This window comes from Chionomys nivalis, chromosome 4, assembly GCF_950005125.1.
Source record: "Chionomys nivalis chromosome 4, mChiNiv1.1, whole genome shotgun sequence".
NCBI classification, from domain to species: domain Eukaryota; kingdom Metazoa; phylum Chordata; class Mammalia; order Rodentia; family Cricetidae; genus Chionomys; species Chionomys nivalis.
This window is the reverse complement of record NC_080089.1, coordinates 54,241,492-54,258,095: the sequence shown is the minus strand read 5'-3', so window position 1 is coordinate 54,258,095 and position 16,604 is coordinate 54,241,492. Positions and strand designations below refer to the sequence as shown.

The window sequence follows — 16,604 nt, the reverse complement described above, 5'->3', positions numbered from 1 at the left end:
ATTCTAGACCTCTTCACACCCCATCCCTGAAGAGAAGGATGGGATGATCCCTATAGCCTCCCAGCTCCAAGCTGTCCCTAACCGCTGTTGCCTGGGCTGTTGCTGAGACCAGTTCAAGTCCAGGGTGAGAACAGGAATTACCAAGTGTGAGCAGAGGAGAAGACAGTTCACAGGGGGCTTTCATCCTCCACTATCCACAGCTGGCAGGATCTAGAGGGGAGCAGATGTTTTCACGAACAGAACCAAGAGCCTGAGCAGGAGGGATGGATCAAACAGCCAAGAGAGCACTGAGGTGGTGTGTGTGTGTGTGTGTGTGTGTATGTGTGTGTCCTGGGCCTCAATCATGGTTCTGAGCACCATTCACAGTGTGGCCCTTTACCCTTCTTTGACTTAGTTTCCCCATCTGTCAAATAAGGAGAATGTGTTGGATAAGCGCCTCGAGTCATGCCAGGCTTCCTAAGTTGGGTAGATTTCTCCAATTCAATGAAGATGCTGTAATGTAACGATAGATATAGCCAAGCCTGGAAAAGAACCGCTCTCGCCCTGTTCATAGGTGGGGAGGGTGAGAGGCTGTCCTCTCCCAGACAGACTGAAGACCCAGGAAGTCCTTCTGCCTGCCCTGCCCAGCAGATGCTGTTGTGGGAAGTGTACTGTTGCGGCCAAGATTCAGGACTGGAAAGAAACATAGCAGCTATCATAGTGGCTCTAATCTGCCTTCCAATAGTCCTTTGAGGTGTCTCTCAGGATGAGGAGAGGGAATGAGGGTCCTTGGAAGTCACCAGGCACCTCCCATACCACCTCTTTGGTGAGGAAGCAACCCAACCTGGTAGCTCTGTACAAGTGGGCCTCCCTGCACTGTTCTTTGTATCTGAGAACCATCTTTGGGAGTCCAGTGCCTTGAGTCTTTTGTTTATTTCCCTGCGATGACACCAGAGCTCCTCCCTGTATCATTACTTTCTTTACCATGTTCCAATTAAATGACACTATTCTTCAGGATTGAGGCCCAGTAGTGTATCAGAGCTGGGTGTGGTGGTGCACACCTTTAATCCCAGCACTAAACTGGGGGGCAGAGACAAATGGATCTCCCTGAGTTCAAGGCCAGCCTGGTCTACGGTGCAAGTTCCAGACCAGCCAAGGCTACATAGCGAGATTGTCTCAAACAAAACAAAAACCAACCAAACAAACAAAAGACAAAAAATAGTTCCATGGGAAAGGGGATCAGGACACTCATGTGTGTGACACATGATTGTGACACATAACTGTGTGGGTAGTTTCAGAACACCATGCTGAAGAGGCAGAGCAGGCTTGGCTTTCTCCACGCTGGGGGTCACACCCTCCACCCCACATTCACCATAGTGCTTTGAGTGCTCCTTCCTCAACTGACAGCTACAGTCTCAGCCTCCTCACTAACCCCTCTCAGGTTACTCACCATCAATGACCCTCTTCACCCGCCAGATTCGCAACATGATGATGAGGCTGATGGCATCCCAGGGGCTTCTGGGTCCGTTCGCCACAGTGGATGCCACCATCGGAGCCAAGGACAAGATGATCACAGCCCCGTCGAACACCTGAGGAAGGGGTGTGCTTTAGTGTCTCCAGTCAGGCTGTGTGGCAGACTGGAGGGCAGGCAGGAAGGCCGCTGCTGCGGGCCATATTCTCCAGGTAGTCTGCCTGGAGAAGTTCAGCCTGTCTCCAGGTGCCCTGCTCTAACTCTCTGAGGGACCCTCTTCCTCCAGGACACGATCAAGCTTTCTTTGTACTTCTCATGACCTCAGCCTTCCTCCAGCTCCAAGTTTGGACAACCTTAGGCCGGCATCCCATGTCCTAGACCCTGGGCAGAGACTGAGGTGAGTGCCTCACCGACAGAATAGGAACTGATGGCCATAGGGGTCTCTTTATCTGTGGGTGGCAAGATTCCAGGGCCAGAGTGTCACCTCTCACAAGTGCAGAGCCATGGAGGGCAGAACATGGAGAGGAGGGGTGTAGTCCACACGATTAAACCTTGGACACTGGCTTCCTCTCTGTTTGCCCCAGACAAGCCTTGTATGGGCCTCTCTGAGGCCAGGCCCTCTGTATAGGCTCCCAGGTTTGGGCTCAAACAGTTTAAAATACAGACATAGAGGAGAGGGAGGAAAATGCAGTCAACGCTGGATACCTAAGCCTGACCTTGCCTTGGTCTATTGCATAAAACGCTGGCTGCTTCCAGGCCTCCATCACTGTAGGGGCTTCTCCCTATGCCCCAGCCCCTATCTCCCTGAAGCAGTGTGGACATCCAGACTGAGAAGAGAGGTCACAGCTTCTCAGAGCCATGCTCCACCACTGGGTCATTCTGGAGTAGATTTATTTGTTTTCAGATACATCTCTCCGGCTTTTCAAATTGATTTAACTTAAACCGTGTACGTTTTGTGAACCTCAAGGAAAGTTTTAAAGAAAATCTTTCAGTTGGAAAATGTCTGAGTTTGTTCCCTCCCAGCCTCCACCTCCTCCCGCTCTACCCACGTGGCACCCCTGTGGTCAGATGCATGCTGGGGGAGAGCTCTAGGGATAGATGAGAAACATTCCCAGCTTCTAGGATCTGGGGATAGAAAATGGTCATACCTCTATTTTGTTTTCGATGTAATCCCAGATCCCCAGCACAACAATCCGTAGAACAGTCTGAGGACCAGGGGGAGAGAGAGAGATTATTGTTCTCTCAGTTAAGTAGGTTCCAGATCAGGAGCTCTGTTGTCTCCATACTCAACAACAAGTTAAGATCTTTCCCATTCTCCATTCGGTCCCCATTCTCCACACCCTCCCCATCCCCACTACAAGAACCCAGTTCCAGTACAGTGGTGGCCTTGCCTTTTATGGTCCCCTCTGTCCTCAGGCTCTGCCCCTCCATCTACCTGTGTGTTATCCCCTGGGTATCCCTTACACCAGGTTCATTCAAAGTCCTTACACTCAAAACCCGTACAGAACACACTCCAAACCCCTTAGAATGATACCCAAGACTCTGCAGCCCTCTTCAGCACCGTCTCGTGCCACGCCCATCATGACAAAATCACGTACACATCTGCAAACTTTCTCCTACTTCCTGGTCACTGCGCCATGGCAAAGGGTGGGGGTTGCTTCTCTCCGTATCTCTCTGTCTTGCACTAAGTCTTCAGCACAGCCACGCAGCTAAAGATGCCATCTCCTAGCTCTCCTTGGGCTTGGGAGGGGCCCATGGCTGATGACGAGAAGTGCCACGTATACTTTGGGGGCTGTGCCCTTAAATCGACTAACCTCTGCTCACTTTCCTCTCTCCCTCTCCTAGAATGTGGGTGTGTAGGCATGGTGGTGCCTTCTTCAGTGAAGAGGGCAAAAGGAGAAAGAAGGAAGCCTGATGGGTCTTCAGCAGCTGCAAGCTTACACATCTATCTTAACCTCTTACTCAACAAAACCTGTTCTTCCAGCCTTAACTCCAGGGGTAGGAAGAGCTCTGGGTGGGTGGGGGGTGTTCTGAGACCTCTTATTAAAATCGCACAATAATGGCTCTTTGAGAAACCCCTCCTCTGGGCACCACTTTTCTCTTCTGCTGGAGAGGTGGTTAGATGACACAGTTGACGAGAACAACACCTGCCATCTAGGACATGCCAATAAGAGCCAGATGTCAGGTGCCATGCCAGCCCTCCTCACATGTGAGTCTCCTTTAACCAAGAGAGAGGGCGATGAAAGAAGCTGTCCAAGGTCCTAAGCATCTGAGGAAAGAAGTTATTTGGAGCCCGAGGCTTCTTTCTCTGCGCTCCAGCTGGGTAGAAACACCACATGCTCTCCTGCCTACTCCCTCATATGCTGCTGGACTCGAAACTTGGTACTTCTCTCTTTTAAATGCTACATCCACCCTCGACTTCTGGGCCTTCCCTGGCAAAAAGGTCCAGGCCGAGAGAAAGGAAATGGGACGGCTACTGTCCCACGGTTCTTCATCTCTAAGGGCCGCTGTAAATCATGGCACACGGAGTTTACCTTTTTACCCTTTTTAGTGCACATCTGCCAGATTAAATATGCTCAAGGGTGGCAATCACCACCAGACCCGTAACACAACTGACAAGGAGAGCTGCACCATTCAACAGTGACGCCGTGCTCCCGGTCCCTGACCACCTCCCATCCATTGTCCATGTCCTCAGGAGCCTCACTCAGGAAGAACTACTATCCTTCTTCAAAAGCAAGGCTGCAGCGTGGTGGTGCATGCCTTTAATCCCAGCTCTTAGAAAGCTGAGGCAAGTGGACCTCTGAGAATTTGAGGCCAGCCTTCTCTACACAGTGAGTTATAGGCCAACCAGGGCTACATAGTGAGACCCTGTATTGAAATGAAAGAAGGCTGGTCTTAGCTGAAGAGTCTATAGAATGTAGGGTAAGGAAGTGGAGAAAGGAATGGCCAGGCATGAGAGAGAGGGCAGGGGAGAAGAGGGCAGCAGACAGTCCCTGGGACCCTGGTACCCTGGGAATGATGTGGGCATCTAGTTTTGCGACCACTGTGGTGCCAGGGAAGCAGGTGAAGCAGTTTGGGCACCACCCCCTTGCCTGACCTCCTTGGTGGTCCATTTGTGAACACAACCTCCAGTTCTGGGAGACTTGCTTTCCTAAGCCAGCAGAAACCTCACGAAAGACGTCTGTGAGGAGAAGGGGCCAGGACACACTTCAGCAAGTCAGCTGCTTCCAGTTGGGGTCAAAATCAGAGTGAAAACACAGCTCCATAGCAACCCACCTGCTGGCATTCTTTCCATATCCACCCACAGCATCCTTCCCTCTGCAAATATCTGTGCTGAAAACTAGTGTACACGGACCAAAGGACTTGCCCCATCACCCCCCAAACCCACTATGTCCTGCATCTCTGAGGATAAGCTTCTCAATGTGCAGTGGCCCTGCCTCAGCAACTTCTGGGGTGTTTTGTTTAAAACACCAGATTTCTGGACTTCCAGGGAGATCCAGGGTACTAGACTCTGGGTTCAAGGCCTAGACTATGCTTATAAATAGGGCTGCCACAAAGCTCCAGTGGGAAGCTCCAGTGCAGAGCAGCAAGCTGAAAGACGCTCACTTCTCAGCCCAGGCTGCTTCTTTCCCACGGTGGGGGTGGGGTGGGGAGTGGAGGGTAAGGGTTGGCTGCCTTCAACAGGTGGCTCAGATCAGCAAGGTATGGAAGAGTCTTGTCACACCACAAAGATGATCCATTTGATATTTATTTCAAACCAAGCACCTACTCCAGATGATGGGTGCAGGCACTGAGGTTCAGGGGGCCGGTAAATCTTCTGTTTTCTACCTCATCTTTTCTCCATCAGGCCCAGCTCATTAATCCGGATGGAGGAAAAGTTGACTTCATGGGGTGGTGGAAAGGGAGGGGCGGACTCCGGTGGCAGAAGGCCCCCTTGCCCCTGTTTATGCCTTGAGACCCTCCCCTTGGAGAATCACCCTCTTTGTCTTGAACAGTCTGGAGATCATAGCAGACAGAGGAAGGAATACCTGCTAGGATTGTTAGGATAGATATGAACTTTGGGCAAAGTTTTAAGAGGTGCTCCTCCTGGCTCAGTGCCTCCTGAACGGAGTGGAGCAACACCGTAGTCCCTAGGCTGTGGCCAGCAGTGCTTCAGCCTGACAGGGTTGGAAATGAGTGGCACCTCGATCCCTCCCTGAGCTGGAGATGACCCTGGGAGGATGCAGATCTTGGACAAGTCTTCCTTGGGGTTGTGAGAGGAAAAGCCCTGAATCAAGGTCCAACTACACAACCATAAAACAGGATGTGGGTGCGGTGGCTGTCAACTTGGCCACACCTGGGATTAACTAAAACCCAAGCAGCTGGGCACACCTGGGAGGGATTTCTCTTTATTGAGTCATCTGAGGTAGGAAGACACATCCCAATTCTGGGCCACACCTCTGGGAGCAATCCATATAAAAGGGCATGGAGAAGGATGCTTTTGCTTTTTGCCTGCTTGGTCTTGCTCTCACTGGCAAGTTTATCTGTCCTGATGCTAAGTCATTTCTTTCTTCTACCAGAGTCTATTTCTTTGGGATCAGAGACACACTCCTAAAATAAAAAGTCTGCAAAGTGACAAGTATCTTTTGAGAAGGAGAACAAGAACACATCCCTTTCTGTAACTTATTCCCTCTAAATCCCCGGAGCTAGGGCTGGTGACTCAGGAGGCTGCCTCCTCCCAGGGTCCAACCAGACATAGCAGCTGATACCTGTAGGGGCCCTGAGCTCACAGGCAAGTTGACCTCATTGTCTCTCATGCTGGTGCATCCTGGCATCAGAATCCTGCCCATTTTAAAGGAATGTGATCGAGGCCTACAGGGCAAAGCAAGGGGCAGCAGGTATGTGATTGAGTGCCTGCTACCTCAGTGACGGATGCTGATGGAGCACTCCCAGTGCATGGAGCAGTGACTGATGCTGACGGAGCACTCCCAGTGCATAGAGCAGTGGCCCTGACCTTGCTGAGCAGAGAATGAGCAAGGCTCTAGTTCCAGAGCTTCCTCTCAGCATAGAAACTTTTTCAAGTCTAAAACTTTAAATAAATAATCCCTCATGGACCACATGTGTCCACTGAGCCACTGACTCCCCACCCCCTCTTCCCAGGCGAAAGGGCTAAACAAAGGCATCTCAAGTGAACCTACCACAACTTGTCTCCAGCTCCCGATGCCAAAGTAAAACAGTCCCTGGGATTACCAATGAGCCTAATGCCAAAGCCCTAGAGAGTGTTTTGTTTGGCTCCTGTTTACAGGCCGGGGCATTTGTGGTGCTAGTAATGTTTCCAGGACAACCCCCTTCTTCCCCTTCTACCCCGCCCCATTCTGGACTTTCCTTCCATCCCCATGGCTACATTTTTCTCAGCTATGTCCTCTGCCTACACCAAAATTGTCTCCCAGGGAGGGCTGTTGCCTCTCTTTAGTTCCCTGAATCCTTGGCTTTACCCACCTCCAGTTCCCCGAAGTCCCTACCTCTGTTTCCAGCCTGGATGTCTCTCCTGACTACCTGTCCGAGAACAGCAAGGGGACATCACTGCTCGCTCCCCGACTAAGCCAGACCCTCGGAGCTCTCTACTTCCTGTCCCTGTGCCCAGACTCTTCCTGTCCACCCTCTTCATCCATCCCCTGTTCCTTTAACTCTGCATTCTGACTGCGCCTTTCTGGCTCAGGGACTTAGTCCCTCTCAGCTAAATCATTCTCCTAACTGCTCGCAAATTCCTGTCCTCAACCACCAACCCCAACCATGTCCCCAAAGTTTCATCATGACCCCTTTACCTAGGGCCCCAGCAGCTTCCCTTTGTTATAAGTCATGGGTCTCTCCAAGCCTATATCCTCCCCGTCATCAGCTCTCAGAAGATACCAATTCTAGCTAAAACCCCTGATGTATCATCTCATCTCCTACAGGCCAACATTTCACAGTGTAAATATGGTCTCTGTGAATGGAACAAATGGATCAACAGGAATCCTCTGGCTCCTTTCAAATACTCATTAAATCAGTAATTTCAGATAAACAAGTTTCCTAGTGAATCATAAAGTAGTCCCCAATTCAGAAGCTGTTTTCTTTATTTTTTTATCATTTATTTTTATCTTATGTTCATGGCTGTTTTGTCTGCAGGCATGTCTGTGTGAGGGTGTCGGAACTCCTGGAACTGGAGTCATGGACAGTTGTGAGCTGCCATGTGGGTGCTGGGAATTGAACCTGGGCCCTCTAGATGATCAGCAAGTGCTCTTAACCGTAGAGTCATTTCTTCAGCTCCAGAATAGATTTTTTGTTTGTTTGTTTTAGTGTTCCTGGTCTTGATCTCCTTGCAAGGCATCCCAATGTTTTGTTTTAAGATGCTTTGGTATATTAAAACACCCAAGGAAACAGCAGTGAATCCAGTTCTTCTATAAGCCAGCAAGTCAAACAGATGTCATGGTTTGCACATGGTTACGGATTGACTGTCACAGATGGCATGGTTTGAGCATGGTTATTGGCTGACTGTCATGGATGGCATGGTTTGAGCATGGTTATTGATTGACTATCATGGATGGCATGGTTTGAGCATGGTTATTGATTGACTGTCATGGATGGCATGGTTTGAGCATGGTTATTGGTTGACTGTCATGGATGGCATGGTTTGAGCATGGTTATTGATTGACTGTCATGGATGGCATGGTTTGAGCATGGTTATTGATTGACTGTCATGGATGGCATGGTTTGAGCATGGTTATTGGTTGACTGTCATGGATGGCACGGTTTGAGCATGGTTATTGATTGACTGTCATGGATGGCATGGTTTGAGCATGGTTATTGGTTGACTATTGCAGATGGCATGGTTTGAGCATGGTTATTGGTTGACTGTCATGGATGGCACGGTTTGAGCATGGTTATTGATTGACTGTCATGGATGGCATGGTTTGAGCATGGTTATTGGTTGACTATTGCAGATGGCATGGTTTGAGCATGGTTTTTGGTTGACTGTCATGACATGAGTTGTTGGATGTTACTGGACAGATACTAACACTTCAGTGTTCTCAGAAAAGATAACACCAAAACTGGATTTTTACTTTTGAAATAAAGATGTATAAAAAGGACAGGGAGCCAGACAGTGGTATTGCATGCCTTTAAAAGCAGCACTCAGGAGACAGAGATAGGCAGATCTCTATGAGTTTGAGGCCTGGTCTACAGATCGAGCTCCAGGACAGCCAGGGCTACACAGAGAAACCCTTTCATAAAAATAAATAAATAAATAAATAAATAAATAAATAATAAATACATAGGTTAGGGACTAGCTCAGTAAGGTGCTTGTCATGCAATCTTGAGAACCTGAATTTAGTTCTGGAGGCAGGCAAGGTATTTGTAAGCTCAGTGCTAGTGGGGCAGTGGAGACAAGCAGACCCTGGGGTTCACTGGGCAGCCAGCCTAACTGGTAAGCCACTGGCCAGTGAGAGACCCTGTCTTTAAAAAACAAGGTAGACAGCTTATAAAGAGAGACTGCCCTGAGGTTGTTCTCTAGTACCTCTGTGTGCACACAAATATGTGCACACACATGTACCTGCACACACACGTATGTACATACACAAGTATACATATGCAAAAATAATATTTCTCAAAGAAGAAAAAGGTTTCTAAGGCATCAATAAAATAGGGTGAGTGTGTTGATATACATCGTCTAGATGAGTCCCTAAAACTAGGAAGTGTGCTCCATGTGAACCAGGACACTTCTACTTGAGTTTTATACTTAGAATACACATGTTTGAACTTACTTAATTCACCTAAAGAAATTGCCTGGAAAGACAATGGAGTCAAAACAACTTCTGTCTCTCCAGGAATTATCCCATAGCAGCAAAGAAAATAGAGAAGCGTCAGCTCTCTCGGCTGCAACTGCAAGGCCTCTTCCCCTGAATTTGTGAGAACAGAGCTGATGCAGAAATAGTAAGGGATTCATCAGTGTGACAGAGGAGGAGACCCACGGGGAATGCTGGCTAGTGCTACAGTCTGGGCCACACAGGGTACGGTCAGAGGCTGGAGCTGGGAGCGGGCTTTCAAGTTTGTAAGGAACAGTTATTTAGCAGGTCCCTCACGTGAGCCAATCAGGACACGGGTTCATGTCTCCCACTGGGAACCCACACTGTGGCAGGAGGGAGAAGGTCACTGGACATAGAAGAAATCAACTGTGGTCATCTGTGGTCAGCGAGGATATGAGGAGGGGGCTGTCTTCTTATTTTGGGCATGTTAATTTTTTTTAACTGATACATAGGTAAAAATCATTCTTATAAACAGGAAACCAGTTCCTTTCTACATTAGGCTGCTCAGATGAAGTCTCTGAGACTGTCTGGGTACAAATGAGGCACAATCAGTTTCTAAGACTGTCTGCTCCACGGCCTTTCTCAACCTAACCCTGATGGCTGAATGTCAGGTCCCGTGTGTTTCCAAGGCCAGGCCAGCAAGGATGCTGTGCAGGTAGAACATTCCAGATCTGGGTTTCTTTCAGATGGAGGGGGAGTCCATTACTGTGCTGGACAGCACAGGCATAGCACAGCTATGATGCCTGGCCCAGACACCTGGTGAGCGAGCCATCTACATGGCCTTACATGGTGAGCAGGCCATCTACATGGCCTTACAGATGTCTACTGACCATGAGTTAGGCTGTGAACAGCAGACAGCACCTTCCAGCTTGCTTAGAACAATTATCTTCACATCTGACCCACCAGCTCCATAAGGTCATTGTCAAGGTCATGACAAATCAAAAAGTAGAAATGAGATTTTGAAGAGTAATTCCTCAGTAACATGTTTAATTGATGTATTACTCCTTTAGTGGTTGAGGCCACATGCCCAGTTCTATGCCAGGAGATAAATGAAGACACAGGAACAGAATTAAGGCTTCCATTCCCTGTTTATGTGCCCAAGAGATGAATAACCTGGTGCAGGGTATAGCATGAGGTAGGAGGAAGGATGAAACTTTTCTAGAAATCTCTCTCTAGAATCAAGGCAGGCCCTGGGGAGCCTGTGACTCAGGACATAAAAGCCTGAGTATCTCCAATGATGCAGCTGGCTGAGCCTTCCAGATGTTGGACGTGCTGTCCACTCTGCATGGGCATGTGGGCAGAGTGAATGCTGGCTCTCACGGCTAAAGGGGGCGGGCCTAGAACCTGATTCTCCCACACCACTGTGAAACACGGAGGGGGTAAGAGAAGAAAGCCTCTACCCTCGTCTGAGCAGTGCACTCTTCTCAGGTAGGGTCAGGAAGGTAGCCCACATTTTTGGCCAGTTCCCTGATGTTGATACTCATGAAATAATGTTCAGAGAGGGACAGCAACTTGTCCAGGATCACACAGTGTCTTAGTGGCTGAGCTTACTCCCTCGAACAGACACCGAGAGCAAGCAAACTCACCCTTCATCTTTCTGAGCAAAGAACACAGAACCACACACTCTCCCAGCTCCTATCTGGAGACTGAGACTCCAAGGATGCTCCTGAGACAAAGCGTGGGCAGAGCAGGGATCCCTCGAGCATCACCATGTGCTTGCTGATGTAGAAAGATAAGTGTGTGGCTCAGTTTGCTTTGGCAATGGACTTCCTATGACAAAGGGCCAGGGCTGGGCTCCCTCCTGAGTCAGTGCTGCCTGGGGACAGCTCTGGGAAGCTCTGTCGGAGAGGAGCTCCTACAGCTGACATCAGAATACACATGGCTGGGACTGGTGAGATGGCTTAGGGGTTAAAGACCCTTTCCACACTCTGTGCCCTGAGACCTACATGGCAGGAAGAACTGACTTAGGCACACACACCCTCTCCCTCCTCCCGGTAATAAAAACATAAATTTTATGAAAGAAAGGCTTGGTTCAGCTGACGACTGGTGTGCTCTACCCACATGATAGTATGTTACTCAGACATAAAAAGGAACGGAGGCCTGACTCACACCGCAGCATGGACCGATCCTGAAAACATGTTCAGTGACAGAAGCCAGACATGGAGGGCCACACCGTGGACTTGACCTTGATTACAGGAAGCATAAAGAATGCTAACATTCATAGAGACAAAGAGTAGATTTGGGTCGGCAAAAGCTATGTAAAGGGGAAGTGGGAGGGACTGCTGATGGGTTGTGGGAGCTTCCTCGGGAGTCAAGTTACTTTGGAACTAGTGGGAGGTATCGGTTGCATATTATATATGTACTAAATGCCACCGCCCCAGCACCCATGTAAAAGCCTAGTGTGGTATCGCTCTCACAGGACTTGGGGGGGAGGCAAAACCCAGAGGACCCCTGGGGTTTTACTAGCCAGCCTAGACTAGTTCAATTGGTGAGCTCCAGGTTCAGTAGGAGACTGTTGTTTAAAAATATATACATGGTTGAAAGAGATTGAGGAAGGAATCCAGCATAGAACCTTTGGCCTCCATATTCATGTGCATATATATATATTCATATGCACAAGTAACACACATGCATGTGCATACACACAGAGAGAGAATTTCACACTGGAAGAGAGAGGAAGGGGAGGAGGAAACAGTTACAGCTGCCACTGCATTGCCATCACCCTGAGGCCCCCGTCTGCACACCCGCTGTGTCTCTTCTTCCTGGGCAGGACCTCAGGAGGCCCCAAGAGCTTTTACAACCTCAGGAAGAGGAGAAGTGGGCTCTCTGCTCCCAAGTGGCCAGCTGGGTCCCGTCTTAGCCAAGGCCAGGCTGTGTTTAAGAAACCCCATTTGCACAATTCTCATTTTGATTCCAAAGACTCTGCTTGTTCTTGGTGTACAAGGTCATGTGGGAACACAGTAACCCTGCGTGACCAAGCAGCACAGAGTCCAGGGAGCTGCATGGGCACAACCTCCCCTTAGGTCCTGCTAGGAGTAACCCTAGTCTGCCTAAGGGCACCCACTCCTGTTCAGTAGTGTGGCCCATTTGAACAGATGTCCTTGAACTGAGCCCAAGGCAGACTCTCACTCTTTGTCTTAGCTCTGTTCTCTGAGGCTTGCCCAGGACAAAGTGGCCCGTCTTCCTGGTACAGCCTCAGAACTCTGGGATGCTGAAGATGGGGCAGTGGACGGCTTACCCACCAAAAGCCTGTGTCTGACTTATCCTTGTGGACTCTGAACAGTTTTCTCCACCTCTCCAGGTCTCAGATTCCCAGCCTGTACCATGGCCTGTCATCCTTCCCTAAGGCTTGAAACCAGGGGTAAAGCAATGCTCAGAAACAGGCAAAGGGCCCTGGGGCAGTAGCAACCCTTGGCAGCTCAACTGTGTGGAACTTGCCTGAGTAACACAGCCCTCTTGCTAGCAAGAGAAGACGGGCCATGACTTCTAAAGAGATCCCTGGTGCATCCCTGGGTCTGTTCCAGAGAAAGAAGGGGCCAGAACCAAAGGAGGACATTTCCATTCCTCCCAGGCGAGAAGAAGGGGCTGGCCACCCCTTGTTTGTGCTCAGAGGCCTTGCTTGGTTTGACGTTTTTTCTCAGTGCCTGGCCTTGACCCTGATCTTTCCCCCATATTCCTGATTTCTTCTCAACCTGCTGATGCCAGGTCCTTAGAGGGCAGTGACGAAACAGGTAAGACAGCCAGAGCTGGAGCCAGTTTTGATCATAACTGCCATAACCTCAAGCTGCCCTTCATATATATATCACATAATATATATATATATAGTGTGTGTCTCACATAATATATATAGTGTGTATGTGTGCATACATATAATATATTGGTGTATGTGTGATAGAGAGATAGATAGATAGATAGATAGATAGATAGATAGATAGATAGATAGATGATATAGTGTGTGTGTGTGTGTGTATTTCAAGACAAGGTCTCATGGATCCCAGGTTACCCCTTGAACTTTCCCTGTTCCAGAGATTACTCTGAACGTCTGTCATTTTGCCTCTACCTCCCGAGTGCTGGGATTAAAGGCACTAACTACCACACCTGGCTTAGGAAGAGCTAGAATTTGACGCCAGGGCTTTGTGCACATTAGGTGAGCATTGTACATCCTGGCGCTATGTGGTATTTTATAAGGCCCACACCCTGGCAGGCAAACACGCAGGTGTTTTACACTGCAGAGGGATACTAGACTCTCTGAGTCTTCCTGTTAGAGGTACTCCCGTCGTTGCAAGCACACAAATTCCCCAACACCATGCTGCGAGGACATTGGAGAGCTTGCTGGCACCAAGGTTTGGGTGCTTGCTTTTTACGCTCTGTGAGTCTACAGAAACCCACTCTTGTTAGCAGGATGCCTCGGCAGATCACTGCACACAACCCCCTCATTCATGCTGGGCAGACTATACAGGGAGAGTTTTCTCCTCTGTGTTCATAGCCTAGCTCCATTCCATCCTCCCCACCCATGACAAGGTCCAAGACATGGGACTAGCCCTTCTCCTCATTCCCACGGGCTCTGCGGAGAAAACTGAGGCTGTGGGAAGCCTCGGCCCCTTCCCCAGTCTGTGAGGGTTGGCTGTCAGGCTTTTGAGGCTTCCATTCCTGCACACAGGAGCTTGTCTGTTTCAGGTGGTTTGTCTCTGGGCAGAGACAGGAAGGGAATGCCAAATTAACGCTGGGCAATAAATTCTGCAAAAGCCAATAAAACCAAAGCAGAGGGCTAGAGGGAAGAACCACAGCAACTGATTAAACATTTTTGTTGGCAGACTCAGGCATGGGCACATTTTCCAAGGTTTGCATCAAGGAGACATCTGGCCCTGGCCCAGGGATTTGTAGGAGGGAATCCTAGCGAGCAGAAATGAAGGGCCAGGCAGGGCTGGACCCTATGGGGATCCCAAGCTATTGGTGAGCCACTTCCAAGCACCTGAGCACCAACAGTGGCCCCAGTTAGCTGGTTAGGAAGCTTCCTGGCCAGAACTACCAGCTACAGGAGTCAAGGTCTGAAGAAGATAGTGTTCTACACTGGGAATGCCTGCCATCTTACCCAGCCCTACCCAGGCTCAGTATTCCGAACTAGAAGGCTAAGGCCTGGAGAGACTTTGATTTTTAGGGAGACAGCGGAGCTATTGGCTAGGCCAGAGAAGGCCCTGGGATTCCGGCCTCTTGGGTCCTTTAACCATAACATAAACTCTCTCATTCTACCGCCTTGCCCATGCTAGTTCTCTAGATCCACCACCTCCCTCTGAGACTGTGCTGAACCCTCTGCCTCCAGCGTACCAGTGGCTTCATTGCACACCCACACTTGTGTGCCCCTAGCAGGCTCTGTGCTTTATCTTTGTTTATCCTTCATTGAAAGATACTGTGGGCTCTTTGTGGGTACATGTGTACCTGCGGTGGAAGGTGGGGACACCCAGGTAGAGTAGACAGTGGCCAGCTGACATACAGTCCCTGGATCTGTTTGGAAGAAATGGTTCCGCAGGGAACTCTCCGTCCTTCACTCTCCACCGCCCTTCCCATCTTTCCAGGAAGCCCTGTCTGAAACAGCCGTAAGATGGTGTCCTATAATCCCAGGCCCCAGTATCACCGATGGCACGGGTACTACTCAAGAGGTGTCACCCCCATGTAAAACTCAAGACATGCCTGATTTTTACAGGTCTGTCAAATGATCCCGGAGCCATGTGAGCCTGGTCTACTTCCACACTAAACCAGGGACTAGGAGACTCCAGTTAGCTCCTCGGATGTGGACTTCCGCCATCAACTCCAGCAATCCTGGGGAACATCTGTCTGAGGGGCCACTTCAGAAGCATGGCCCTCTGTTTTCCCAAGGACACCTGCCAGCTGGGACTCCATATTTCCACAGGGCCTGGTCAAGTTCACTGCCTTGGCCCAGAGGCAAGCAAATCCTAATTGCTTCTGCATCTGGTGTAGTTGGGCTGGCCTCCTGTATACTCACCACTGGCCACAACAACAACTGCTGCCCTCAAACTACCGCATGCTTCACAAACCCTTTACCCGGACTTCTCCCGGCAAACCCTACACATGTTCTGGATTCTGAGCAAGGATCACCTGCTTAGAGACAAATCTCTCTAGCAGGGCCGGCCACTGCATGCCTGTGTCTGAGGACATACCTTGTGCCGTATCCTGTGGTGAGATTCGACTTCAGGGATAACGACAGCCAGACACTAGGAAACGTGTAGTGAATGAAACCCAGGTTTCCTGGCAATGAGTCACCCCGAAGAGGAGGTTTCGGGGCCCGAATCTTTACCTACCTCTGAGAAGAACACAGAGAGAATGACCAGACTGATCCAGTGAATGACACCAGCAAACTGGAATGCACTGGAAACTGTAACGAACACAGTGAGGCCAGGTTTAGGAGCAAAGAAGTGAGTCCATCCATCTAGGGGGCTTTGAGGCATGGCAGCAGACTTTGGGAACCCCTGGGTGCTTGTAAAAACATTTGGATCTGTTAGACATCGGGTCAGAGAGCAAGGGCAGCTATAACCAGTGGTTATGTGGAAGTAGTAGAAACATTGCGACCCAAATGCTCTTATCCCCTCAAGAGTTATCTCTCTTGATTCCTCTGCCCACTGCTAGACCCAGGGAAGAGGTCATGACCACAGCAAGGTTCTGGACCTGAGTGGGCGGCTCCAAGACCCACAGCACACCACCCCCACAGCTCAGTACACTTTGTGTGGGCTCTGGGTAAGCCTCTCTGCTCTTCCTTTCTGAGCTTGCGGTAGTGGGGATGGTGGTGGCAGCAGCATGGAGATATGGCTGGAGAGATGCCTGGCAGCAGGAGCTGATGGGTGAAGGCAGCAGAGTCTGTGGGCTGGGGCAGACAGAAGTCTCTTCCGGGTCCACAGGGCTGAGGCCAGCACTGATGATTCCCTAATCATCTTCAGCTAGCCAGTCACTCTAAAGGGCAGGATGCCACAAACAGACTCCAAACACAAGCAGGGCACAGTTTATGCGCTAGTGAAGGTAACAGGAGTGTGTGAGTGTCTACAATGGTGGGGTAACCTTGGTAGAAACAGGGCAGAATGGTCCCCAGAGGGAATCCTCTGAATGGCTCAGGGGAACTTTGGGGGCAGGAGGTAGGGGGTCTGTGGCAAACAGAAGGCCTGTTTCAAGCTATTCAAGTTCCCCTTGGTCAAAGAAAGATTTCTTCTCTAGGTAGGGCTGGCTTTTCCTAGGCTCTAAATTCGTGAACCCTTGGAGTGGGTAAAATAAGGTCCTCAAGCAAATTCAAGAGGAATGTTGGAATACTGGGTTCCAGGAGGGAGATG

The 16,604-nt window shown here is 49.7% G+C and overlaps 1 protein-coding gene across 3 annotated transcripts in view; it reads right to left on the bottom strand.

The window, feature by feature from the left end:
- Tmem266 (transmembrane protein 266) overlaps positions 1-16,604 on the bottom strand; it is a 108,674-nt gene that overhangs the window by 22,262 nt on the left and 69,808 nt on the right. For all 3 annotated transcript variants that reach the window (XM_057766206.1, XM_057766207.1, XM_057766208.1), the window contains exons 5-7: positions 15,588-15,661; positions 2,599-2,655; positions 1,430-1,568 (exon numbers count right to left, since the gene is read on the bottom strand). In XM_057766206.1, the coding sequence (XP_057622189.1) occupies positions 1,430-1,568; positions 2,599-2,655; positions 15,588-15,661 (270 nt within the window). The remainder of the gene's footprint in view (positions 1-1,429; positions 1,569-2,598; positions 2,656-15,587; positions 15,662-16,604) is intronic.